This window comes from Monodon monoceros, unplaced genomic scaffold, assembly GCF_005190385.1.
Source record: "Monodon monoceros isolate NGI ecotype Baffin Bay Population unplaced genomic scaffold, NGI_Narwhal_1 Super_Scaffold_9, whole genome shotgun sequence".
Taxonomy (NCBI): domain Eukaryota; kingdom Metazoa; phylum Chordata; class Mammalia; order Artiodactyla; family Monodontidae; genus Monodon; species Monodon monoceros.
Genome location: NW_021703786.1, coordinates 29,736,662 through 29,764,165, shown reverse-complemented (window position 1 = coordinate 29,764,165; position 27,504 = coordinate 29,736,662). Strand labels below are relative to the sequence as shown.

The window sequence follows — 27,504 nt, the reverse complement described above, 5'->3', positions numbered from 1 at the left end:
CCCGGACCGGGGCGCGAACCCGTGTCCCCTGCATCGGCAGGCGGACTCTCAACCACTGCACCACCAGGGAAGCCCTAAAACAGGTATTTTAAAATACACAACAACAAAGCAGAAACTAACACACCATTGTAAAGCAATTATACTCCAATAAAGATGTTAAAAAAATTTAAAAATAATTAAAACAATAAAATACACAACAAATATATTTTTTCCAAAGAAGCATATGAATGTTCTAATGCCACCAAGTATTAGTTTTCCAGTCATTTTATTTAACAGAGGTGTTTTCGGTAGGCCAGTTATTAAGAAGAGCAAGTGGACCGAAGTCTTCCTCAGTCTATATTTTAAAAACTAAAAACTGTAAGCTGGTCTTCAAGTTGAAAAACTCCAAGCTGCCCACCTGTGCCCCTCCTGAAATATACTGACCCTAAAACTATCTCTGTAAGAGCCAAGATCAATTACAAGAGTTTCAAGTCTCCATCTCTCATATTTCTGGAAGGAAATATGCTCTGAGGGACTTCCCTGGTGGTCCAGCGGTAAAGAATCCACCTTACAATGCAGGGGACGGGGGTTTGATCCCTGGTCAGGGAACTAAGATCCCACATGCCATAGGCAACTAAGCCCATGCGCCACAACTACTGAGCTCATGCGCCTCAACTAGAGCCCACGTGCCGCAAACTACATAGCCCACGTGCTTTGGAACCCGTGCACCACAACTAGAGAAGAGAAAAACCCGCACGCCACAACTAGAGAGAAGCCCGTGCACCAGAGCGAAGAGCCCGCACGGCTCAACGAAGATCCCGCGTGCCGCAGCTGAGACCCAATGCAGCCAAAAATAAATTAAATAAATAAATAATAAATAAATCTTAAAAAAAATATGCTGAAGTCTGCTATGTTAGGAATCTCAGCTTCAGAAAAAGAATAGTATGAAATACAGAAACATTTAAGTTTATAAGCCAATCAAATACAGAATTCTAAGCCCAGGTAAGGTCAGTTTCTTTGGCTAAGCTACCTATTTGCAGATACAGCCCTAGGCCCAGGAAGAAGGCCATTAGTAATTCAAAAACCCTAATGAGATTTTATTTTGGTTAGCTCATCATGAGATATGGAAACCCCATATAATTAGAACAAAATAGCATAAAATAAAAACCTATATGTTATAAAGCAGAAACTAACACACCGTTGTAAAGCAATTATACTCCAATAAAGATGTAAAAAAAAAAAAAGACCCAACACAGTCAAAAAATAAATAAAAATAAAAATAATTACTGTTGTTTATAAACAAAAACAAAAAAACCCTATAGCATATGTATGATAGTTTTAATTTCTAAATTGTTAATACTAAGATCTGTAGGGACTTCCCTGGTGGTCCAGTGGTTGAGAATCCGCCTTCCAATGCAGGGGACGGGGGTTCGATCCCTGGTCGGGGAGCTAGGATTCCACATGCTGCAGGGCAACTAAGCCAGCACCCCACAACTCCAGAGCCAACGCGCCACAACTAGAGAGAAGCCCACATGCCTCAATGAAAGATCCCGCGTGCCACAACTAAGACCCAATGCAGCCAAAAATAAATAAATAAATATTTAATTTAAAAAAAGATCTGTAATTTGCAGCGAATTTAACAAGGTACCAATCTGTTTCACTTTGCCCTGCTAAGCTTCCAAAAGTCTTGAGAGCTCTGATTATTCTTCACTCACTCCTTAATAGCAGTGCGTAGGACTGGTTAAGAATCCACCTGCCTGTACGGGGGACACAGGTTTGAGCCCTGGTCCGGGAAGATCCCACATGTCAGGGAGCAGCTAAGCCTGTGCGCCACAACTACTGAGCCTGTGCTCTAGAGCCCGCGAGCCACAACTTCTGAGCCCGCACGCCACAACTGCTGAAGCCTGCGTGCCTAGAGCCTGTGCTCTGCAACAAGAGAAGCCGCCGCAATGAGAAGCCCGCGCACCGCAATGAAGAGTAGGCCCCGCTCGCCGCAACTAGAGGAAGCCCACACGCGGCAACAAAGACCCAATGCAGCCAAAAATAAATTAAACAAATAGCAGTGAGTAGCCAAGGTTATATAAACCAACTGAACTAATTTCTTTGGTTTACATATTAAATATATATTAAATATATTAAAGTCTAAGCTCACTTAAAGTCTGTCTGTAATGAAATCTAGAGCTAGAAGTATAACTCTTATGTTCTAGATGGTGAATCTCAGAGACAAAATACAAGTATTTACAATATATCATGCACAGAGTCCAATCCCAAGGTTGATTCACATCACTGGCTTCTCTCTCATCCTGTGTTCCATCCTCATCCCTTCCTTGACCTCCTACCTGACATCTCTGTATCCCTCCACCAGTCATCTATCACCTCTCAGTCCATCCTTGTAAGTCTTCACTCCTTTAACCACATCCTTCAACACCTCCAATTTTCCTATTCTCAGCCAACACTTCTCTATGGCTCTTCCTCTTTTTACTGATTTCCTGCATGCTATTAAGACCCTGGGCTTCTGAGCATCTTTAAAGGCTTGTCAGAAGTGATTCCAGTTCATCAAGAAAAAAACAGGTGTCCTAGCATTAACCATAAGCTTTCTGAGACTAAAAGGAGCCAAGTTCCAAGTTTAAACGTAGTGCAAAACACAGGCGGCAAAACGGATAATGATTTCCCAAGAAGCAATACATGGTCATATCTCCTAACACAGTTGGTCTGGCTCCTAGGTTTACAATTCTCAGCCTGGCCAATTCAAAGATTCTTTAAGCACTACTTAATAATCTGCCAAGAAAGCACAGCCCCAGGATTAAGTGGGAAGTTCAGCAAGAGGATTTAGTGACTGGCTTCTAAACAAATCAATTATGGGAAAGGAAAGATTTGTAGTGGGTAAACCTGACAGACACCACCATCACTAAGCGATCAAGGTTGCCATCACTGGGAGTATGTCATGAACTGTTATGTGCCTCTGATATGATGTAATAGGGGCACTTACCTCTGTGGTATTCTTTCCGCAAATCCATAACCCTCGTCTAATCGCAAGAAAACATCAGAAAACCCAAATTGATGGGAGTTCTACAAAATATCTAACTAGTACATCTCAAAACTGTCATGGTCATGAAAAACAAGGAAAAACTGAGAAACTGTTAAAGATTGGAAGACATGAAGGAGATGTGACAACCAAAGGTAACTGGGACTAAAAAAAGACATTAGTGGAAACACCAGTGTAGTCCTAATAAAATCTGTAGTTTTGAAAAATAGTAATGTACCTATGCTAATTTTTAGTTTGGATACATGTTCCATGGTTGTGTAAGACGTTAACATCAGAGATAGCTGGGTGGAGGGAATATGGGAATTCCCTACTACCTTTGTAATTCTTCTGTTAAGTATTTAAAAAAAAAAAAAAAGTTCAGCAAGAGAAGTGCTGAGAGGAAATGGAGAGCAAAGGATCCCAAAGTGGAAGGTGTAGGTCCTGGCCCTTGTATTAGTGGTCGTGCAATTTTACACAAATTGCTGTACCCTACTAAGTCTATTTCCTCACGAGTAAAATGTGCTTCATAATAGCTACCTTATAATTTGTGAGATTAAAGGTTGTATTAGGGACTTCCCTGGTGGCACAGTGGTTAAGAATGCCTGCCAATGCAGGGAACACGGGTTCAAGCCCTGGTCCGGGAAGATCCCACATGCCGCGGAGCAACTAAGCCCGCAAGCCACAACTACTGAGCCCTCCCGCCACAACTACTGAAGCCCGCGTGCCTAGAGCCCATGCTCCGCAACAAAGAGAAGCCACCGCAGTGAGAAGCCCACGCACCGCAACGAAGAGTAGCCCCCGCTCGCCACAACTAGAGAAAGCCCGCACTGCAACGAAGCAGCCAATAAATAAATAAAAATAAAAATAAAGGTTGTATTAGTCCAGTCAGGAAAACAAACCACACCAGGTATTTTAACAGAGAATTTAATCGAACTGGTTAAACAGGCAGGCACCGGAGAACCAAAACACAAAAAGGGGACACCGAGCTGACACAGAGTCACCTCAGGAAGCGGCAACAACCCCTGGGGCTGAGGGAATCAAGGGGAGAGGTGGGGGCTATCAGCCTAGAGGCCCCCTGGGGGTGGGACTCTGGTCTCTGGGTACCACCCTTTCTCTTCCTCCAGCCCTGCAGACTCTCTGGCGCCCTCTGTTGGCAGAGCCTGGAAATGGAGAAACGTGGCCGAAGAGTCCCTGCCCCAGCATTACGCAGCCCAGGTTAGAGGGTGGTTTGGGGCTGGGAGACAACAGCTGAACTGTTAACTGTGAAACAACTTTGTAGACTGTAAATGTTACCTACTGGTTCTTATTATTTTCATTACTTCTATTAAGTGCCTGAGCTAACTCTCCCTCTTTTTTTTTTTTTTTTTTGCCACGCCACGCATCTTGCGAAGGGATCTCAGTTCCCCGACCAGGGGGTCGAACTCGTGACCCCTGCAGTGGAAGCACGGAGTCTTAACCACTGGACCCCCCAGGGAAGCCCTCTCCCCTTCTTTCTTTAAAAAATATTTAACAGTATGGATTAACAGAGGATATACACCTTTGGTGTTAAAAGTATTTAAATTTTTAATAAATGGAAAATATGGGACTACATTCTATTCTATAATTATAGCAACCTTTACCACAAAGCTCGCTTTGTCAGAGCTGTCTGCTAAAGATAAAGCATATGCCTGATTCATTTCTGTAATAGTCAGGGCTACTATTTTAGTTGAGTGAAATAAGTGTGTTGCTCAGGGATGCTATTTACATGTAACCAGGCTATTTGACCCAGAAGTCTTTGACTTTTATAGACTTTTGTAAGAACACTTTCATTACAATTTAAGGCCATTATGCATCTCTTTAAAAGCTGAAAAAGTTAACCAAATTTTTCTTTGAAATGCAACACCAATACATATAGTTTCCCGTAAGCCGGGGCGGACCCTGACAACAGGAAACAGAGGTGAGAGCGTGCACACTTAGTTTCAGTAGGTTTCAAAGAAATCTCGAGGAACTTCCTACAACACAGATGCTTTAGTTTCACTGTTGAAAACCGCAGCAGTTCTTTGCGCCCTGGTTTGTTAAGAAACACAGCCTTAAGCAACAAACCAAAAGTTCAAGTGTTTAGCAGCACTTTCCAAGTCAGCAAAACTTAGGTCACAAAGCAAAGTTCCTTTCTCAGAGCTTCTGGAAGCTCTGTCTACACTTCATTTATCACTTCCCTCTTTGTGTGTATATAGTGTCTGAGCTTCCTGCGAGATTATAAGCTTGAGGGCAAAGTCTAGGTTTGAGATATCTTTGTATCACCCAGAGTGATTAGACCAGCACGCATAAAAGATAAAACTAGGTATGTGTAGACTGAATATATGAATAAGGTCTTCAGAAGAGCACAGCGTGTGCCCATGGTGACCATCTGGGTTGTGCATATTTGCCCCGAACGGCAGGTTGGCACAATTAATACTCACAAAATAACTAAACAACAGATGCCATGTGTTTTTTGTTTTTTATTTTATTACCTTGTTATTGAAGCATAGTTGATTTACAATGCTGTGCCAATCTCTGTACAGCAGAGTGGCTCCGTTTTATGCATGTGGACAATCGTTTCTTAATATTCTTTTCCATTATGGTTCTTCCCTGCTGCTGGGGTACTAGGAGGGACCCTCTGGCTGAGGGCTGCTGATGCAGAAGCAGTGCCGCCCCGCCCCCCGCCCCCCCTCCCCGCTACTGCCACGTGCACACACGGCGTCTGGGGCACACGTCCACTGCCTCTTGTTGGTACGTGGCCATAAGCAGGGGCTCCCTGGGCCACATGGACACCAGGCCACAGAGAGCACTGGCATGTCTGTGAATCACTCCTTCTTTCCAAGACATTCCTTTTTTTTTTTTTTTTAAAGTCAGGTTTATCGAGGTGTAATTTACAGCCAGTAAAATTCGCCCATTTTAGTGTACAGTTCTATGAATTTTGACAAACGCATACAGCTCTGTAACCACCATTGTAATCAAGGTACAGCACACTTCCATCCCCCCGCAATGTTCCTTCATTCCCTTCTGAAGCCAACCCCTCCCTGCACCCAGCAGTGCCTAGCAACCATTCATCTGTTTCCCATCCCCACAGTTTTGTCCTTTCCAGAATGACAAGACACATTCTTTCCATGCTTAAATAAAATAGCCAAAGGCCTCACTGAACTCTGCACAGATCACCGTATGTTCAGCTGCCCTATGAGCCCCTCGTGTATATCTGGAGGGGAGAACACAGGGTCTGATGGGTGCAAAGGGCAGCAACATTCACTGCAGTGTGGATGACTTCACAAGCTCTACAGAGCGCAGGACGCGTCTTCGTGAGCTGTGAAGCAGCTCTTCTACATCCAAAGACAAAGACCTCTTATTTTAAACTGTCTCTCTATGAAATATCCGGGTTCCTTCTTCCATGATCGTATGGTACAAGACACAACCAGATTTCCTTCTGGTTTGGTTGAGCTTTTGGTATTAAAAGAAAACATAAATTACTGTAGCTGAAATAGAATATAGATTAATAAGAAAATTCTGGTAAGCTAAAAAGCTTGAGTTCCAGTAGAATGTCCTTCCAGCCTATCAGATTTGGCTTGACCGCACAGTGAGTTATTTTGTGCCTAGCAAAATACTGAACTTTTACTGAATTCTTTAAGAATCACTCAAGAGTTTCCTACACAACTTCAGGCTAACATGAAGCAGAGTACAAAGAACGTATAAATGCAAAAAAAGGGACAATTTCGAGTTCCCTGGCAAACTGAGAGCGAGGGAAATTGCAAATTACCTTCTAGCACAATACAAGGTCACATTACAGCTTTTTTTTTTAATTAAAAATTTTTACGCACAGAAAATCCTTGCCCTATCATTTCAAAGCCCCAAATATACTGCTTACTCATTCCCTCTCTACTCTATGTAATAAATTATTTTATATTATATCTTATATTTCATATTAGATATATAAGGGGTTAGCTATCAAATTTTGAGATGTATAGGGCTTCCCTGGTGGCGCAGTGGTTAAGAATCGCCTGCCAGTGCAGGGGACGCAGGTTCGAGCCCTGGCCCGGGAAGATCCCACATGCTGTGGAGCAACTAAGCCCATGTGCCACAACTACTGAGCCTGTGCTCTAGAGCTCGAGCGCCACAACTACCGAGCCCGCATGCCACAACTACTGAAGCCCGTGCGCCTAGAGCCCATGCTCTGCAACAAGAGAAGCCACCGCAATGAGAAGCCCACGCACTGCAACGAAGAGTAGCCCCCGCTCACCGCAACTAAAGCCCGCGTGCAGCAATAAAGACCCAATGCAGCCAAAAACAAAAATAAATAAATTTATTAAAAAATTTGAGATGTAGTTTGAAGAAATGATAGAGAATTTAAAGTCAAACAGTGCTTCCCAGCTCCCATCAGCACAGATTTGAAAATGTGAAGAAATGAATGCAAAGGTTTAGGACAGACCTCCCAGCGCCCACAACAGATTAAACACTTGTACTGACTTCTGCTCCCTCTGAATTCCCACTGAAATGACAGCAAAGGGACTGAAAGAGAAGAAAAAAAGTGTAAAACCACAAGAACAGAGAGAATGGGAGAGGAAATAAACAATTGGAAGCTGTATCACACACAGACAAGTGGAAACTGATTTAGGAGAACAGAAAAGGCTGAAATTCGAAACGGCAGAAACATATTTATGCCCAGAATCCCAGAAAGGCTTAGGAATTGGAGGCAGCAGGTCGTCATAAAAGCGGGGTACACTGAGGTTTGAAAGAGGAGACTGGGAAGGTCTGAATGAAGAGCATTTCGACTCTGAGATCTTTTCCCAGATGCCAGGTGGCCAGGAGGCCACCTGTCCCCTCTCTAAGAGAAGACGTTTACCAATCAGAGGATTTGACAGTCCCAGGGACACCGGGCACAACCAAGGGCAAGGGAGCTCTTTGAAAACACGGGCCTAAGTCAAGGTCTCCATACGGAGGCTTGCTGAGACCACACAGCCCCTTCCCCGCTCATCTCCTGGAACCCGGCCGTCAGATTTTCAACCCCTTCCCCTCTGTCCCCCACCCCCAGGCTGGACATGAGTGGATTCTTCACTGGAGAAACTAGTTACCGTCGCTTGATTTATGACAAAGGCGATCCTGCAGTGCCGTGAGAAATGATGGATGGTCTTTTCCACGGTCGGTGCTGGGTCAATTTAAACAAAAGAAAAAGGAGGAAAAGAACCTTGGTCCCTACTTCACAGCACACCCCAAAATCAATTCCAGATGGATGACAAGCCTAAGTGTGAAAGGTTAAACAAAGCTATTAGAGGAAAACCAAAGCATCTTCATGATTTTGCTATTTGAAAGATTTCTTAAATAGGATACAAAAAGTGCTACCATATAAGAAAAAAACTGATAAATTGGACTATATTAACATTTAGAACTTCTGTTCAACTAAAGATACTGGGAAGAGAGTGAAAAGGCATAATCTTCAAAGTTGCTAAGAGACTAGATCTTAAATGTTCTCACCACAAAAAAGAAATAATAATTACGGGCCCTGATGCTGGTGTTAGCGAACACGTTGGTAGTAATCATATTGCAATATATAAATTTATCAAATCAACACATTGTACACCTCACACTAAATTAATTAGTATTCATTTTTTATTTTTGGCTACGCTGTGCGGCTTGTGGGATCTCAGCTCCCCAACCAGGGATTGAACCCGGGCCACAGCAGTGAAAGCACTGAGTCCTAACCACTGGTCCGCCAGGGAACTCCATAAATAAATTATTTTTAAAAAGAGAGAGTGAAAAGCAAGCAAAGCCTAGGAGAAGATATTTGCAATATATTTACCTGAGAAAGGACTCATGTTTTTCTTATTATTTCCTCACTAAGAAAGAAAAAGCAGCTCAGCTAAGAGAAGAGATTTGAACTGACACTTCGCAAAGGAGGGATCCAAACGGCCAATAAATATATGTAAAGGTGCTCAACCTCATGAGTCATCAGGAAAATGGAAGTTAATTCTGCACTCCCACCAGAAGGGCTATGATGAAAAAGATGCAAAATGCTAGGTGCTGGGGACTCCAAACACTCCTGATAGGAGTACAATTAGTATCGTTGCTTTGGAAAACTGTTTGGCAGTAACTTCTACAGTATGCTGTGCGCCCCAGCAATGCCAACTGTGGGCGTACTCCTACACATACGCGTACACATGCTGAACAAAATACACACAATATTGCGTTCGTTCGGGTAGTGAGTACGTTCGTTGTTCAATAAAGTCCTTCGTGAACGTGAACACTGTCTCAGTTTCACTTAAAACCGAACGAGCTTTTTGGCCAACCCAATAGAATGTTCACGACAGCACGGCGAGGGGTACAAAAGGCCAGCCCCCTGTCCTCGAGATGGGGGGATTCTGTGGTGCAAGCTGTACTCCAGAGCTTTCCCGAAGGGCCAGGCTGGAGCAAGTCTGTGCCAAGACCACACTGCTGCTTAGTTTTGCTCCCCTGCCCCATCTGGCTTCCGTTACGCCCCTTCTCCAAAGAGCACTTCTTCAATAAAGAGTTTTCACAACAATCTCCAGCGCAGGTTTGCTTCCAGAGTCTGCCTTAGACCAGGTGGCATCAGAAGTTGTCTGCGGAAGTGGATTCAGCAGGTGGGATTCTGGGGGTGGGTCGCTTACCAGCCAGATGGCAACATGGACCCATCCGTGGGGTGACGGCTCCTGGGGTGCTGTAGTAGTGCGACCCGTGGCTGGGGACGCACTGACTGGTTTAACGTCTCTGGTACAGGAGGTGCGGAAGAAATGGTCACGAGAAGGACTGTGGAACTGGGTGGCTGTCGTTAAGAGCCGTCTGCCCAGTGAAAACGGAAAAAGACAGTCTCGGATACAACAACCGGCTACTTGAAGCCAAGTATGACAGTCAGCCAGCCTAAAGACACTAACCTCCCTCAGGCTCAGGACCTGATGCTAAGAGGTGGCAGCTCTAAGAAGGCTGAACTCAGCCCAGGCAAGTCTCCTACGTCAAAGTCAGGGCCCTGTTGGAAAGGGTGAACTCTAAGGCCTGAGATGGGGATGTCTGTATCTATTTACTTGAGAACTGTGAACCCCAGATTCTCTGGGCCCGCAAAGTGGAAAATAGAGGAATCCCCCTTGCTTGAAGACCACGGCAGCAGTCTCGAACAAGACAAGCCTCTTACAGGACACCGCTTGCCCTACAATGGACTGCCCCCATCTTCCTCCTGGCTGCATCACTCAGTCGGGGCCAGCTGGGCCGGCTAAGAGAGGAGGGGTTATTATTCCAAACATCCCAGGGGACCGGGCTGACGCACGTGTTGGCAGGAGCTGGAAGGATGTGTGGGTCCTGAGGGTGCTGGTCATGGGTGTGGCCTATAGAGCAGAATGAGGAGGAGCTGCTGATCCGAGGACATCCTCCCATGACTCAAAATTAACACCCTGGCCAAGGCCTGGGTCTCATAGGTGCTGGGGGAGGGGGCCTCTTAGGAGCTTGGAAGAGCAATGGACCACACTAAGTGATTCCAGAACTGGCACAGACGTCTTTGGAAGCAAAGACCAAAAGGTTTGGAGGAGCCACCACGCTAGAATGGGTCTGCCACAAAAAGCAGGGAAACCCATGAGCTGGCCGTACCCTTTGGGAGGGCCCGGGAGATACAGTCTGAGTACCAAAGCCTAGACTCTGCCTCTTATGTTGGTTACCAGCACTGATTCTGCCTCACGGATCAGGGCCCTCTTCATTATTCTGGCTGCAACCTGAGATCAGACCTCATCAGATCTCATCTGGACAACTGTAATAATAATAGTCTCTTAATTGATTTTCTACATTGTCGTCTGAGTGATCTTTCAAAATGTATATTAAATGACTCCCAGTTTATACCCCATGAATGGTTCCCCATGCCTACAGGATAAACGTCCAAAGTTTGCAGGAAGGCACACAAGGCCCCTTGGTCTAGGACAGGATCCACAGCCTTATCTCTTGCTGTGTCTCCCCTGCACCCTCTGGACCCTATACTTTAATTTTATTGAATCATCTGTAGTGCAGAGCTGTCACCTTGGTTAGATGCTTCTGTGCCTTTGCTCTTCGGCCCCTCCTCCAGCTCGTGCATATGTCCTGGTTATAAAGTAAGTTCCTTCAGGCAGGGATTTCATTTTATCTTTGTATCTCTAGTGTTGAACATGAGCCTGAGGATGATAGGGGTTCAGTCAAATGAACCCCTATGAAGGAATGACTGACTGAGTCAATCAATCAATGACTTGTGTAATGGGGGGGGGAGATCAACGTGGGCATGGCCTCATGATTATCGAAGAAAACTATCTTCTCAACTAGGACAGAAACCAAATTATGATAAGAACGGAGAAGAAACTGTTTCCTTCTCCTTCTCTCCTTTCTTTTCCCAGTGCGTAATTTTATAATCCAAATTGATTTTGAAATTCTTATATTGGGAAGGTAACCCACTAGGTCAACAGCTACTAAACACTGTTCTTATTCCTCATCATCTCCAGCAAAGTTTCTTGTCCAGAGAATTTTTTTTCCTTTCTCTCATAATTTCAGGCTACAGTACAACCCCTCTCTATAGCCCTAATCCATGAAACTATACCCTGAGGCCTACACACCAGACACACAGAACCATGATCCCTGTCTTATATCCCCAAGCAATGCAGTAGATCTAATATGCAGCATCCTATTAGTCAAGAAAGGAGCAATTAAAAAAAAAAAAGAAATCTGGGACTTCCCTGGTGGCGCAGTGGTTAAGACTCCGTGCTCCCAATGTAGGGGGCCCAGGTTCGATCCTTGGTCCAGGAACTAGATCCCACATGCATGCCACAGCTAAGAGTTCCCATGTCACAACTAAGACCCAACACAGCCAAATCAATAAATAAAATAAATAAATATTAAAACAAACAAAAAAAGAATATAGTGAGCATTAAAAAAAAGAAAAGAAAAGAAATCTAGGCAGCAGTTTCAAACTATCCTCCCAAAGGTACTTATCAACTACAAAGGGAAAGGTGGTAACTCTACCATGGAGAAACCCATGGTGAATTATATCTCAATAAAGCTGTTATTTAACAAAGTAATGCAGATGTGACCAGGGTCAGGCATAGGGTGGACTTCCAAGGTGCTGGCGATATTCCATTTCTCCATCTGGGTGGCGAGTCCAAGGGTGTTTGTAGTTTCTTTACCTGTAGATATGTGTTTTATATGCTTCCATATAAATATTTCACAATTCACAAGACAAAAATGAAAAGAAAAAAAACAATAGAAAGTAAATTAAAAGCAGTTGGGGCTTCCCTGGTGGCGTAGTGGTTGAGAGTCCGCCTGCCGATGCAGGGGATGGGGGTTCGTGCCCCGGTCCGGGAAGATCCCACATGCCGCGGAGCGGCTGGGCCCATGAGCCATGGCCGCTGAGCCTGCGCATCCGGAGCCTGTGCTCCGCAACGGGAGAGGCCACAACAGTGAGAGGCCCGCGTACCGCAGAAAAACAAAAACAAAACAAAACAAAAAAAAAACAGTTGGGTTTTGTTTCCAGAAAAGATAATTTTTAAAAAAAGGAACATACGGCAGAAGCAGTCCTATCAGCTGATCTGACTTCTTTGGGGGCACCCCCTCTCACCACTGGGACCTCAGCATGAAGTGTAGCTGCCCTGGATAGTGTGACTCGCTGGCCTCTGTCATACCAACGGGACCCCTGTCCGTCCCATGATCCATCTACTACAGAAACCCATCTCCATAAAACAGAATTCCCAGGGTGGAAAACTAAGACGGAAGCCACTAAAAATCCTCTTCTTAGTGCCAGGTAGCAAACGCTTGGACCCAACCAACTAGCTTCCAAAGTTGTCTTTTTTATGTTATAACTTACTATCCAAAGGTGGAGCTAACGTTACACCTACTGTTAAGTCTCATATTTTATGCTTTCATTTACCTAAAAGAGAATCTATCCTACTCTGCATGTAAAAGTAACCAGCTTTCTCACGTTGTCTCTGGAGTCAAGAGACAGTTGAAACTAACTCTTGAATAAGATCTACAATTTGGTTATATTTTCTCGGTATTTGGAAAAATGACTAGGATGTTATCTGTACACTGCAAAATAGTCTTCGTTTATGTATTTGATATTTATTCACTGAGCGTCAGGAAGCAACTTTCCCTAGAAGAAGGTATTTGAAATGATTTCTTCATCTTTATTAAGAATTAAAAGGTAACATAAATAGGATTTTTTTGGGGGGGAAGGATATAAAAACAAGTTAAATTTCAAAATTGAAGCCCTACAATAATTTCATTAAAATAAGTTCCTAAAACTGAATGGTCATTTCTTCCCTAGGCCAATACTGGTGTGCATGTGTGCCTTAAAAACTGAATGTAATACTCATGTTAATAGCAGCATTATTCATAACAGCCAAGGGGTGGAAGCAACCCAAGTGTCCACTGACAGATAAATGGATAAACAAAATGTGCTCTATCCATACAATGGAATATTATTCAGCCTTCAAAAGGAAGGAAATTCTGACACAGGCTACAACATGGATGAACCCTGAAGTCATTAGGCTCTGTGAAATAAACCAGTCACAAAAAGACAAATACTGTAAGAACCCACTTAGATGAGGTACTGGAGTAGTCAAATTCTTAGAGACAGAAAGTAGAACGGTGGTTGCCAGGGGCTAGGGGGAGAGGAAAAGGAGGAGTTAGTATTTAATGGGGACAGAGTTTCAGTTTTGCAAGATGAAAAGAGTTCTGGAGACCGGGTGTAGAACACTGTCAATGTACTGAACTATATCCTTAAAATGGTTAAGATGATACCTTTTATGTTATGTGTATTTTGTCACATTTTTTGAAAAAGTGAAAGTAAAAGATCGAGAAGATCACTAACTGAACTGAGCAGGGTGGTCACCTCTGGGGAGAGCCCAGAAGTAGGGAGACATGTATTATAAAAATGCTGTTTTTAAAAAATCCTTACGTAAAGCTGTCTGTAAAGCCTTAAAAGCATTTAAAAAGTATGAATATTTGGGCTTCCCTGGTGGCGCAGTGGTTAAGAATCTGCCTGCCAATGCAGGGGACATGGGTTTGAGCCCTGGTCTAGGAAGATCCCACATGCGGCGGAGCAACTAAGCCCGTGAGCCACAACTACTGAGCCTGTACTCTAGAGCTCGCGTGCCACAACTATTGAAGCCCATGTGCCTAGAGCCCGTGCTCTGCAACAAGAGAAGCCACCGCAAGGAGAAGCCCATGCACCACAACGAAGAATAGCCCCCACTCGTCTCAACTAGAGAAAGCCTGCGCACAGCAACGAAGACCCAACGCAGCCAAAAATAAATAAATTAAATAAATAATTTTTTTTTAAAGTATGAATATTTATTCCCTAGTTTAGCTCTTTTATAATCTGGGTTTTCTTTTACTCTCAGGTTGTTAAAAGCAGGCCACATCCACACCTAATCTGACGTTTCTAAAGCTGAGCCATCGCAGCCTGACACCCAAAGGCTAACGCTCCATCCCTCTCCATGCTTATTCTGATGTTTTTCTCATTTTCCACAAGCCCGTAACCACTCAGCAGACCACATCCTTCTTGCAGTTCATTAAAAAAAAAAATTAAAACCATTATTCTATGAATTTCCTTAATTTTCCTACCGCTATATATTCTCCTCTATATATTTTATTTCCTTCCTGTGCTCAGCAGTAATCCCTTCTCTATTTTTAGAAAAAATTTAAATGCTTTTAATTAAAAAGTGAAACCATGTTCACTGGGGAAAATTCAAACAACATAGAAGAATATGAAGGAAGTACCTCCCCTCACTGATGCACCCCCAAGAGTTACCCCATCACAGGTTAAAATGCATTGTGCTCATGTATTTTTATGCACCTGTAAATATCAACATAAATGTACGCATATATTTTTATACACTGTTACTTTTATCAGAAATGAAACCAGGGACTTCCCTGGTGGCGTGGTGGTTAAGATTTCGAGCTCCCAATGCAAGGGGCCCGGGTTGAATCCCTGGTCAGGGATTAGATCCCACATGCATGCCGCAACTAAGGAGCCAGTGAGCCGTAACTAAGGAGCCTGCCTGCAGAAACTAAGACCCAGTGCAACCAAATAAATAAATAAATATTTAAAAAATAAAATAAAGAAATGAAACCAGATTCTACATTATATATAGGAACTTGTTTTTTTTTTGGTAAACGATGTGGTCATAGATATATTTTCACCTCAGTGGATACAGCTCTACTTTATTTTTGGCTGAATACCAGTTCATAGTATAGACACACTATAATTTATTTAACAATTCCTGCCTGACGTGTGGAAAACCCACACACATCTGGTGTCAAAAGTGAATCAGGAGGGAATTCCCTGGTGGCCCAGTGGTTAAGAATCTGCCTGCCAATGCAGGGGACACGGGTTTGAAACCTGGTCTGGGAAGATCCCACATGCCGTGGAGCAACTAAGCCCGTGTGCCACAACTACTGAGCCTGTGCTCTAGAGCCCGTAAGCTGCAACTACTAAGCCCACGTGCCACAACTACTGAAGCCCGTGCTCTGCAACAAGAGAAGCCACCGCAGTGAGAAGCCTGCGCACTGCAACGAAGAGTAGCCCCTGCTCACCACAACTAGAGAAAGCCCGCATGCAGCAACAAAGACCCAACGCAGCCATAAATAAATAAATAAATAAATACATACATACATACATACATACATAAATAAAAAGTGAATCGGAAAAAAAAAAAAGTGAATCAGGGGACTTCCCTGGTGGCACAGTGGTTAAAAACCGCCAGCCAATGTAGGGGACATGGGTTTGAGCACTGGTCTGGGAAGATCCCACATGCCATGGAGCAACTAAGCCAGTGCATCACAACTATTGAGCCCGCGTGCCACAACTACTGAAGCCCGCGCACCTAGAGCCCATGCTCCACAACAAGAGAAGCCACTGAAAGGAGAAGTCTGTGCACCACAATGAAGAGTAGCCCCCGCTCGCCACAACTAGAGAAAGCCGGCGCGTAGCTAACGAAGACCCAACGCAGCCAAAGATAAAATAAATAAAAATTAATTAATTAATTTTAAAAATGTGAATCAGCATTGTAGTAGAATACTGAGAGCAGAGGAAACACACAGGAGTATGTTTTTCCTTTACATGGGCACTCAGAGAAGTGAAATAGCTGGGCCACAGCTGAAAATTTACTAAATATTGCCAAACTGAATGCCCAAAACAAAAACAGTTGTAGTACAATTATAAAGGAAGGAAGAAGGAAAGAAGATAGCAGACAAAAGGCAAAAAATCCAATCTAATACACACACACACACACTCACTCGGAAAAGAGGCCCACTCCTTCCATGGACTTTACATTGTGCTATGGACTCATGTCCCCCTCCCCCATTCATACGTTGAAGCCCAACTTCCAGTGTGACTATATTTGGAGATGGGGCTTTTGGGAGGTAATTAGGGTTAGATAAGGTCATAAGGGTGGGCCCCTCAAGATGGGATTAGTGGCTTTATAAGAACAGAAATAGAGATATCAGTCTCTCTCTTTTTTTCTCTTTTTGGCCACACCGTGCAGCTTGCAGGATCTCAGTTCCCCAACCAGGGATTGAACCTGGGCCATGGTAGTGAAAGCCCGGAATCCTAACTACTAGGCAACCAGGGAACTCCCAGTCTCTTTCTGCCATGTGAGGACACAGTAAGAAGGCAGTCATTGAAAGCCAGGAAGAGGGCCTTCACCAGCAACCCAGTCTGCCGGCACCTCGGTCTTGGATTTCTCAGCCTCCAGAACTGTGAGAAGTGAGTACGTGTTGTTTAAGCCACCCAGCCTGTGGTATTTTGTTACGGCAGCCTGGGCAGATGAATACAGGCTCCAAGGCAGTAGATACTGGGGTACTTGTGACCAACCGGTCTGGTTACACTGGGGCCTGGGCACAAACCAACCTGCAGACAAAACCCGTGCAGAGCATCCCATTTAAGTGGTAGCTGCCCCCAGGGGCTCCTCCTCCATGTACCCTGACTTAACTTCTCCCCTTCCCTCAACTCACACTGCCCACAACTTTTGAATCTGCACCATCCTTATTTTTTAATGCCACTATCCTAGTTCAGGTACTTTTCATTCTTAACTAAAACTACGACCTCTTAACTGGTCTCCTTAATCTCCTCCCTTTCTGATCCACTCTACACTGTGAGTTGATTTAAAGAGTTAATTTTCTAAAATGGAAATCAAATCACAATAGTTGTCATTATTTGGATTCTGAAAATATTTCAGCAAGATGGATAGTTTTTTAAACTTTTTTTTAAAAAATTTTTTGGCTGCACCGTGTGGCTTGTGGGATCTTAGTTCCCTGACCAGGGACTGAACCCAGGCCTGCAGCAGTGAGAGCATGGAGTCCTAACCACTGGACCACCGGGGAATTCCCAAAATGGTTTTTTGTGTTTTTTTTTTTGCGGTACGCGGGCCTCTCACTGTTGTGGCCTCTCCCGTTGCGGAGCACAGGCTCCAGACGCGCAGGCTCAGCGGCCATGGCTCACGGGCCCAGCCGCTCTGCGGCATGTGGGATCTTCCCAGGCCGGGGCACAAACACGTGTCCCCTGCATCGGCAGGCAGACTCTCAACCACTGCACCATCAGGGAAGCCCCAAGATGGGTATTTTTATAGATGGGGAAACAGAGGCTCAGTGATGGCCAATACCTTAACCTACACCACAAAGCTAGTCAATGGCAAAGCCACTCATGACTACGACCTTCTCTACTGCCATAGAAAAGGATAAGCTTCTCAGTACAATATTCACAGCCCTTCGAACACGGGCCCAGTTTGTCTTTCCAACCTCATCTCCCACCAACATCCCTCATGATCCAGTCCTTACAGACTACTTGCCATTCTGGAAGCCCAATGTACACTTCTGCATCTTTGTGCTTCCTTGCAGCGCTTGTTAATTCTGCCTTAATGACCTTCCCAGTCTCCACCCAGGAAGTCCTGCTCATCACTCCAGGTTCCAGGACTCCTCTCTCAGAGCCAGTTCCCAGGGCGGAGGGCATCCCCACTCCCCTGCACTTTCAGATTACTCTGGCCCTGTCTCTCTCGGAGAACTTACCACGATCCATCACAGTCAGGGGCAATCTGCCCACCCCACTCCGCCAGAGCTCCTCGGGGCAGGAGCCAAGTCCTTCTCACCTTTGCATTCCCCGTTGCGAGCACAATATATGACTCACAGATATTTACTGCATGAATAAACGGCACCATGGTTAACACAAAGCTCTATATGTGTAAAATCCTGCTTCATTAATGGATATATCGCCAAGTTCCTTTAACTAACTTGCTCTCCCTGCCCATATGTGAATAAAAGGGTTCAGTTTATGGCAACTGGATTTAAGCACAACTTTGGGGTACATCTCTATGAGAGGAAGAAGGAAAGCCCACCTGTGTGCGCCTTGGTTCTTAACACCAGCTGTGCAGCCTGGCTGCAGGGAGCGTGAGGAAGAAGTGACAAAACACACAAGAGGTTGTGGAGTATTAGGGGCCCAACGAAAACTCAGCTGCTTCCTCTCAGATGACAGGAGAGATCTGAACTCCGGAGAGTCAAGAGAACACTTGATATCTGACAATCCTAATGTCACTAAGCCTCCAAATAATTTAGAGTTTTAGCAGTAATTTACCTCAACAAAATAAGATCTAATGCAATAAAGGACCAAAAAAAATCAGCACCAGCTCTTCTGCCACCTAAGAAGGGGAGGAATGGCCTTTACTCAACTGTGATGTACAAACACAACCATCTTATCTCCTCTATATAGGGACCAGGGCAGAAAGCCCTTCAGAAGCCCTGTTCACTACTTAAGACAGTTGCTTAAAAACCAGTGGGTATTCTCTCCACCCAGAGCTATCAGTAACTGCAGAAATAACCAACCTGAAAGCCTAGTGAGTGCAGCTAACATTGCTCCATACCTCTTTGCATCCAGCAGTTGCAACGCATTTTTCAAGCATGACATTCCTATAAAGTCAGAACTGCCTCCACTTTACAAGTGGGTAATTTGAGAACCTGAGTGATGGACTTGCCAAGGTTGCAAAGAGTTTAAGGTACGTAAAACTTCCAATCTTGATTCCAACCTCTCTTCAACCATCCTTCTATATATACACACACTCTTGTTCTTTAAATCTGACCTGAAGACTTGATAATACATTTGACTTTGATGGATTATCCTAAGTGGGAGATCAGCTCCAGTAAAAACTACAGGCTGAGCGATAACTGAATGGTACTCATCTTAGTCTGATCGTTCAGAAATGACAGGAAAAACAAGACCCAGAAGCCAGGAAGTCTATGGCATTTATAATTTAATCTAATAATTTATTTCAACATATTTTGTCCCCATCTCTCTGGAAAGAGGTGCTGTTCCTGCCTGAAGCTGCTGGATGGCTTTATAAGGCTGTTTGCTTTCCTCTGCAACCTGACGCCCATTTACCGACACCGAGATATGTTACTAGAGAGTAGAGGTCAGCTCTGCAGAACTCAAGCGACCAGTCAACCTTCAATCGATGGGCCTTCCCCTAAACAAGCTGACCTGCGGTAACGGCAAACTCCCCAGGTCAGGTCAGCAGGTGGAATTACACACCAGCTATGGACTCTGTCAAGAGACACTCAGGAGAACATGTCATGGCCATGTTGGCTACTTTCGGATGGTTGTCTCTCCATATCTCACAAACCTCACTTGATGATCTACTTAGACAGACTCACAGACAGGACATGCGCAGGGGTCCTGAGTGCACCTCACCTGACCAGCAGGAAAGGGCAGAGGACCCCAGGCTCTGGAGCTGGACTGCTGGGATCAAATCCTGATTTAGTCACTTCCAGGCTTTGCGATCTTTGTTTCAATTCTTTGTGTCTCTTTGTTCTTCATCTGTCAAATCAGGACCCTACTCGTTAGGGTGAGAACACAACGAGAGAACACGTACGGAGAGCTTAGCACAACCGGGCCTGGCAAACGGTAAGTGTCCAATAAATGTTAGCTATTATTATTATTAACTAAGAAAGGGGGAAAGCAAAGGGAAATGTGCTACATTTCTTCTGTTTTCTCTGCTTCTACCTCCCTCTTTGAAGTGACCCTGATATGCTTCCTTAACATGAAATCATGATGTCTTTTGAGAACATTTGCTCTGTGCAACATGAAGCATAGTTAATGATTACTTCATAAAAACAACAACAGAACGGCCAGTGTTGATACTCCTTTGGGAGAGAGCCTGCAAGTGAAGGTCAAGTCTGCTCTCCTGTGCTCCTGGAAGAGCTCATTCATTCACAGGCTCACAGAGAAGTGTAAACAAGGCGGTTAAACTTTGCGAAGGTTCGTTAGCTGGCATAAACCTCAAAATGAACCTAAAGAAGTGTTCCCTTGTTTTAAAATCATCTTTGGGACTTCTCTGGTGGCGCAGTGGTTAAGAATCCGCCTGCCAATGCAGGGGACACGGGTTCGAGCCCTGGTCCGGGAAGATCCCACATGCTGCAGAGCAACTAAGCCCGTGCGCCACAACTACTGAGCCTGCGCTCTACAGCCCACGAGCCACAACTACTGAAGCCCGCGTGCCTAGAGCCCGTGCTCTGCAACAAGAGAAGCCACCGCAGTGAGAAGCCCACACACCACAACGAAGAGCAGCCCCTGCTCACCACAACTAGAGAAAGCCACGCACAGCAACAAAGACCCAAAGCAGCCAAAACTAAATAAATTAAATAATCTATGGCCTGAAAAGGTAAAAAAACAAACAACTACACTATTTTAAAGTACATAAACTATTCTGACACCAGAGGAAAGAAAAAAGGAAGGAAGAAATGGACGCAAACAACAAGTCCATGTGAGAAGAAAGGGCATTTTCCAGGCATAAGCTGACTCTCGGTGAATGAGGAAGAGTACTTAACTGGCTCAATCAGAAAAAAAAGATCTTTCCACTCTAATGGCTAAGGTAGTAGCAACAAAATCAGAGAATAGACATTTGGTAAGTGTGAGCTGTCAGAAGTGAATCTGAAGCAGAAAGGACTTGGTATTTTCTAAAGTACTATTATTGGACTAAGAATTAGAAGGTGTTGAAGGGGCGGATTGTCACCCCAGATAGAAAGGAAGAAAACAATGTAAACCACCACCACCAACAACAACGTTTTTTAATTAAAGCTCCAGATGGAAGATCATCACCAGATTAACCTTCCTAAAAAGCAAACAAACAAACAAAAAAAATAATTTCTCCAGGGCACTTATCTGCCTAAAAACCTTCAGTGTTCCCCAGAGCCTACAGGAGAGAGTGGAAAACGTCTCGAGGTAATGGAGTCCCCACCTACCTTTCCAATCTTGTTTCGCCATCAGGAAAGGTCCACTCCCGCCAGACTGGCTTCCTTATTTGTTCCAGGGGAGGAACAAACCATGCTCATTTCAGCTTTGTATCCCCAGCGCCTATCACAGTACCTGGTACACAGTAGTTTCTCAGTAAATGGTTGCTGATTCAACAGAAACGTGAATGCTTTCAGGCCTGCGCTCTGCACCTCACTCCCGGGAAGCCCCTTTCCCACCCGCCTTGTGAAAACCCAGCCATCCTCCAAGGCCTTGTTCTCCACACCAGCACTGAAGCATCTGCCCTTGCCACTCCCCTCCCCCACTCCCTATTCCTACAGAACCCCATCCCTTCAGACCCTGAGTGCTGTTGAAACATTTCCTGTTCCTATGTTTTGTCTGCCCCACTAAACTAGGAGTTTCTGGAGAAAGGCAGGATATTTTGAAGCAATGAGAAGCAGTGGAAAGGTTATGGATCTCTGGCTAGGCAGATCTACTTATGTGACTTTGGGAAAACTTTCTGTAAAGCACTTCAAACAGGGCCCGGAACATAGTATGCACTTCATAAAGGCTCTTCATCTCTCGGAACCTCAGTTTTCTCACAACCTCACTTCTCTCGCTTACAAAATGGGATTGATAAGAAATCCTCTGTCAGGTGGGTCTTTGTGAAGATTAGGAATAATGCCTGAGAAGTCTCTAGGGCCTTCCTTAGCACACAGCAGCCACTCAATAGCCATATGGAAGCTATTATTACAAAGCCTCAGGCTGGGTGCAGAGAAAATGCTCCATAAACATTTATGGAATGAGTTGAATGAATGGAGAGAGAGACAGTCTGATAGCAGATCAGATATCAAGGGGAACTTTTTGAGTCATTCATTCAACAGATCTTTATTAAGGGCTTATCATAATGTCCCAGGCTTTGTCCTGGGTGCTGGGATGCAGCAGTAGGACAGCCCTTGCCCTGTGAAATGTACCTTCTGATGGGGAAGGCAGATAATAAACAGGAGAAGACAGAAATAAACGCTTATATGGTATTAAGTGCTATGAAGAGGAATGAAAAGCAAGGTGAGGGCAAGCTAGGGGCTGGGCAAGGGCAGTCCGCAGAGGTAGCATTTAGGCAGAGCTTCAGATCCCTAGGAGAGCTGGGGTTTGTGAGCTGTCCTTGCCCTCAGGCAGACTCTGTACTTTTCCACGGGGCGGCCTCTAGTGCCAGGAGACCCTGATCCATCAAAGAGGCTGCGGTCTGGCTCCCAGGGCCCCTCTTAACTCAGACCAAGCTACGAACACTGCTGAACCAGCAATTACAAACTTATTTTGACAAGAACATTTGACTTGGGCCACTTAGCCCCGCGTGGATGTAAATGGATTACAATCATACCGCAACTGGTCTGTTCCCCAGAAAGTTCAGATCGCTGTTCTCTCCAAACAGGTAGCCTTCGGGATGAGTTGAATCAAACTTCTCTCCTCCCATAATGAAGTGGCTGGCAAAATAGCTTCCTAGAGGGCGAAAGACAGAAAAATCAAACAGAAACCAGTCAAACTAAGCCAAGCGAAAAAGCTGATGCGGGAAAAAAAAAAAAAAAAGGTTAACCCTTCAACAAACAATTAGAGCAACTTCTAACCTTAGGAAAATTTTCTTCTCTTGATTGGGGATAATGGCACAAAATAAGCAAAATCATAGCAGTGAGAACCCAAGATACCAAATATAAAATAGACCACCGTATTCCTTGTGACATTCTTAATTGAATCTTTACCATGATCTGCCTATGATACCATGAAGCAAAAGACCAGAAGGCCCCACAATGCACATGAACATATAATGTATGAACATATCTATGTTTTTTATATATATATATGTTAATGAACATATATATGTGTTTTGTTCCTGATTTTTTTCCTTACACTGGAAGCGATTATTCTTTGTTCTCCACCTCTTCAGGAATCTTAACTGCAGGTATCAGCGTGCATACACACATACGTTTCTTTGCCTAGATTTGTCATAAGCCAGCTCATACCTATACACAGAAGTCTCAGCACCTACCTACCTATGTGTATACCTCCATAACCCTCCACAATGAAGGCCCTTTGTTTTTCATATTTGTTTCATAATGATTGTTTAATAGGAAAATACAAATTTAAATAATACTGCCCCAGGCTTTACCTACCTACTACCACATAGATTATGTACTTTAATTGGACAGGTTTAGTGCTATGAAAGATACAGACACATACACAAACCCTAGTCTCAAATTCATTAGCAGTGCTGATGGCCAAGGTTACAGGGACATCAGTCACACGGGCTCTCTTTGCCCCACCTTGACCAGCTAGGAGGCAGGGATATTTTCAACTCTACACTAACCAGATGCAATCAGCAGTCAGGGTCAGAATCCCCATCTGCCTTATCCAGATAGAAGGAAGAACCGTGCCAGGACCTGATGGCACTAAGTCACCAAGGGAGGCTTAGGTAACACCACACATTCCATCTGGGAACACTTTCCAAATCTGATGATTAAACGAGTGCTTTTCATAGAATGGATAAACAACAAGGTCCTACTGCATAGCAAAGGGACTATATTCAATATCCTGTGATAAACCATAGTGGAAAAGAATAGAAAAAAGAACGTATGTATATGTATAACTGAGTCACTTTGCTGTACAGCAGAAATGAACACTTCGTAAATCAACTATACTTCAATTAAAAATGCTTTTTTAAAAAAATATATCTTTATTGGAGTATAATTGCTTCACAATACTGTTAGTTTCTGTTGCACAACAAAGCGAATCAGCCACATGCATACACGTGTCCCCATATCTCCTCCCTCTTGCGTCTCCCTCCCACCCTCCCTATCCCACCCCTCTAGGTCATCACAAAGCACCGAGGGGATCTCCCTGTGCTATGCGGCTGCTTCCCACCAGCCAAATATTTTACATTCAGTAGTGTATATATGTCAATGCTACTCTCACCCCAAGTCCTCAAGTCCATTCTCTATGCCTGCCTCTTTATTCCTGCCCTGCAACTAGGTTCATCGGTGCCATTTTTTTTTTTTAGATCCCATATATATATGTGTTAGCATACGGTATTTGTTTTTCTCTTTCTGACTTACTTCACTCTGTATGACATACTCTAGGTCCATCCACCTCACTACAAATAACTCAATTGCATTTCTTTTTATGGCTGAGTAATATTCCATTGTATATATGTGCCACATCTTCTTTATCCATTCATCTGTCGATGGACACTTAGGTTGGTTCCATGTCCTAGCTATTGTAAACAGTGCTGCAATGAACATTGTGGTACATGTCTCTGTTTGAATTACGGTTTTCTCTGGGTATATGCCCAGTAGTGGGGTTGATGGGTCATATGGTAATTCTATTTTTAGTTTTTTAAGGAACCTCCATACTGTTCTCCATAGTGGCTGTATCAATTTACGTTCCTACCAACAGTGCAGAAGGGTTCCCTTTTCACCACACCCCTTCCAGCAAAAAAAATGCTTCTTAAGCCACATTTCTATAATCTAATTCTCCCACAAAGGCAAGCTGTTCAAAGTGAACGACTCCTACCATAACATACTTCATCGATGCTCTCATACACCCCAGTTCTTAGATTAATACAAAGATGAATCGGCAAAAGTCTTCTTTACGTGTTATACGGCTCAGGTCAGTGTTTCAATGTTTTAGGTATACAGCAAACTCTAAAAAAAAATGAGATTCAGCACTTTCAGCCTGTGAAGAAGCCACAGCAAAGAAGACAGAGAAGAACGTTCTAACAGAAAAACGGAACCAAATGTTCATTTTTTGGATTTTCTACACATGGAGCTGCTTTAGTCTAGAAACACTTATTAAACAAAACAACGTGGATAAAATCACTCGCCACAAAGTGAGGCAGTTCTTTCATTAAATAACAGGCAGGAAAACCTTATTTGAAAGTAACAGCTGCCAAAACCAAAGCAATCACTGAGGAACCCTTGAAAGTTACCCATCAAAACGAAAATACACAGGGCAGCCATCTGCAGTGATACAACAGTGCGATTCATCATTTAGGAAAGCTTGGTTATCAATTATTTATGTCTAGCACTTACTAGCCCTATTTTCCACGTGCATAATTTATAGAGAGGGGAGGTGCCTAGTTGCCATAAGCAGAGGCAGCCATCTCAAAGAATCTGTCATTTACTGTTGAACCTTAGTAAAATATATTTTTTATACATTAGACATTATACATTTATTACACATTAGGTGACATTAGAAAAGGGAAAGATGTTTCAACTGATGGATGGATGGCTTGCCCAAATCATGAATAAAGAACCGGGAGAAGCAGGTTTGGTGTCTGGAGTGGTACAGGTTGAGTTCAATGTGGGACACGTTGAGTTTCCAGTACCTAGGAGCAGTCAGGTGAGGGATGTGGGGACAATGAAATCCACGGAGATTTGATCCTAGCAAGAGAAGAGCACTAATGGCTTCAGGGTTAAAGTGTTAAAGATGACAATGTTCTAGTGGAAATGCCATTTTTGGGGGGAGCTGTGACATTAAAAGAAATTATCCAGAAAGCAGTGCAGAGCTAACTGTAGCCTTGCCTGGCATTAGAAATCAAGAGCACACGTATACCAAGACCTAAAATTAAGGTCAATAATCCACAAATGAAAAGGGGATTTTTCATTTCAGGAGAAGCGTCAATGCCAAGTTCCTGGGAAAAGCTGATCTTCCTTGGTGCACTTATCATCAGGTAAAAGGAAAATTAAACTTAAGACAACCGAAATTTTGTTTTTTCCTCTCTTTGAAATGCACCTCGCTAATAACCCCAGTTAAGACTAGAGAGAGAGCAAACTTGCTATCTGCAGCCTAGCTAAAGCATTCTGCCTGTTTGCCCAGGCTGCCCAGAGGTGTGGATCAGGGCACAGTGACCGAGAGCGGCCACATCAGCAGACGGGAACACCAAACACACTAACAATCCTTGAAAAAAAATGCCTTCTGGACAATTTGCACACATTTTTGCTTCTTAGTAAAAGTGCTCTTAGTGAACTGCGCTCTAAAAATCAGAAATGGTAGGGGAAAAAGAACTGCACTAAAACACTTCTTTGCCTATTTGCTAAATGGGAAAAAACACACATGACTAGTAGATAACCTGCAAGCTTTCCATTATTAGTTGGCTATAATTTCTTAACCAAATTATATTTAAAACAAAAGGTATGAGTGGGAGGGGAAAAGGGGAATTAGTGTTTAACGGGTACAGAGTTTGTTTTGCAAGAAGAAAAAGTTCTAGAGATTTTAACACTAATGAACTGTACACTTGAAAATGGTTAAGATGGTAAGTTTAATGTTATGTATTTTTAACCACAATAAAAATAAATATCAAGAAAAAAAAAAAACAACCATAAGGTATGGCCCAGAATGACCAGTGCTAATACAATATTTTTTCAGTATTTTAAAAAAAGTATTAAAGAAAAAAAGGCATCTAGACAAACAAAAATCAAATTACTTACAAGGGAAGAAAATTACACTAGTACTGTTCTTCCAGATCAGCACTGAACAAAAATACGCTAACACGGGACTTCCCTGGAGGGCCAGCAGTTAAGACTCCACGCTTCCACTGTAGGGGGAGTGGGCTCAATCCCTGGTCCCGGAACTAAGATCCCATATGCCGCGTGGCGTCGCCAAAAAAAAATATATGTATACCATGAGCCATAAATGCAAGCCACATATGTTATTTTAAATGATCTAATAGCCACATTTTTAAAAAGTAAAAATAAGCAAAATTAATTTGAATATATTTTATTTATCCCAATGTTGGATATTCCAATATCCCAATATACCCAAAATATTCTTTCAATAGGTAATCAATATAAAAACTTTTAAGGAGCTATTCACATTCTTTTTTCAACTATCCACGAAGAAAAATACAACTATTTGTTACTCAGCAAGAGAACAAAGAGAAAAATCTTAGAATTCATTAACTTAAATAACTTACCCAGTGAATTAAGATATTAGGGCATATTCCTAACATCACAATGAAATTCAGTGTTGCTCAGTGAATTCCAGAATTTATGTCTGTCCCAGTGAGATATTCGGACATTTGCCACCAAACCACTATGTATTATCACATCACGCAATAAAGGGTAGTTAAACCTCCTTCCCGTCTTTCTACAACTCTGTATTTAAAGGGTTTCCTAAATGTTAACAAACAGAAACTCTAATTTTATTCTAATTTAAAATAACTTTTCTTTCCAAATCTATGATATTACTGAAATATGTTGGTCTACAGAAAAAGGGT

At 43.5% G+C, this 27,504-nt stretch overlaps 1 protein-coding gene across 10 annotated transcripts in view; it reads right to left on the bottom strand.

The window, feature by feature from the left end:
• RNF157 (ring finger protein 157) overlaps nt 1-27,504 on the bottom strand; it is an 82,168-nt gene that overhangs the window by 37,095 nt on the left and 17,569 nt on the right. For all 10 annotated transcript variants that reach the window (XR_003791866.1, XR_003791867.1, XR_003791865.1 and 7 more), the window contains exon 2: nt 22,618-22,736. Coding sequence is in view for 6 of the 10 variants with exons in the window: in XM_029211091.1 (XP_029066924.1) it covers nt 22,618-22,736 (119 nt within the window). In the remaining 4 variants the exon portion in view is untranslated. The remainder of the gene's footprint in view (nt 1-22,617; nt 22,737-27,504) is intronic.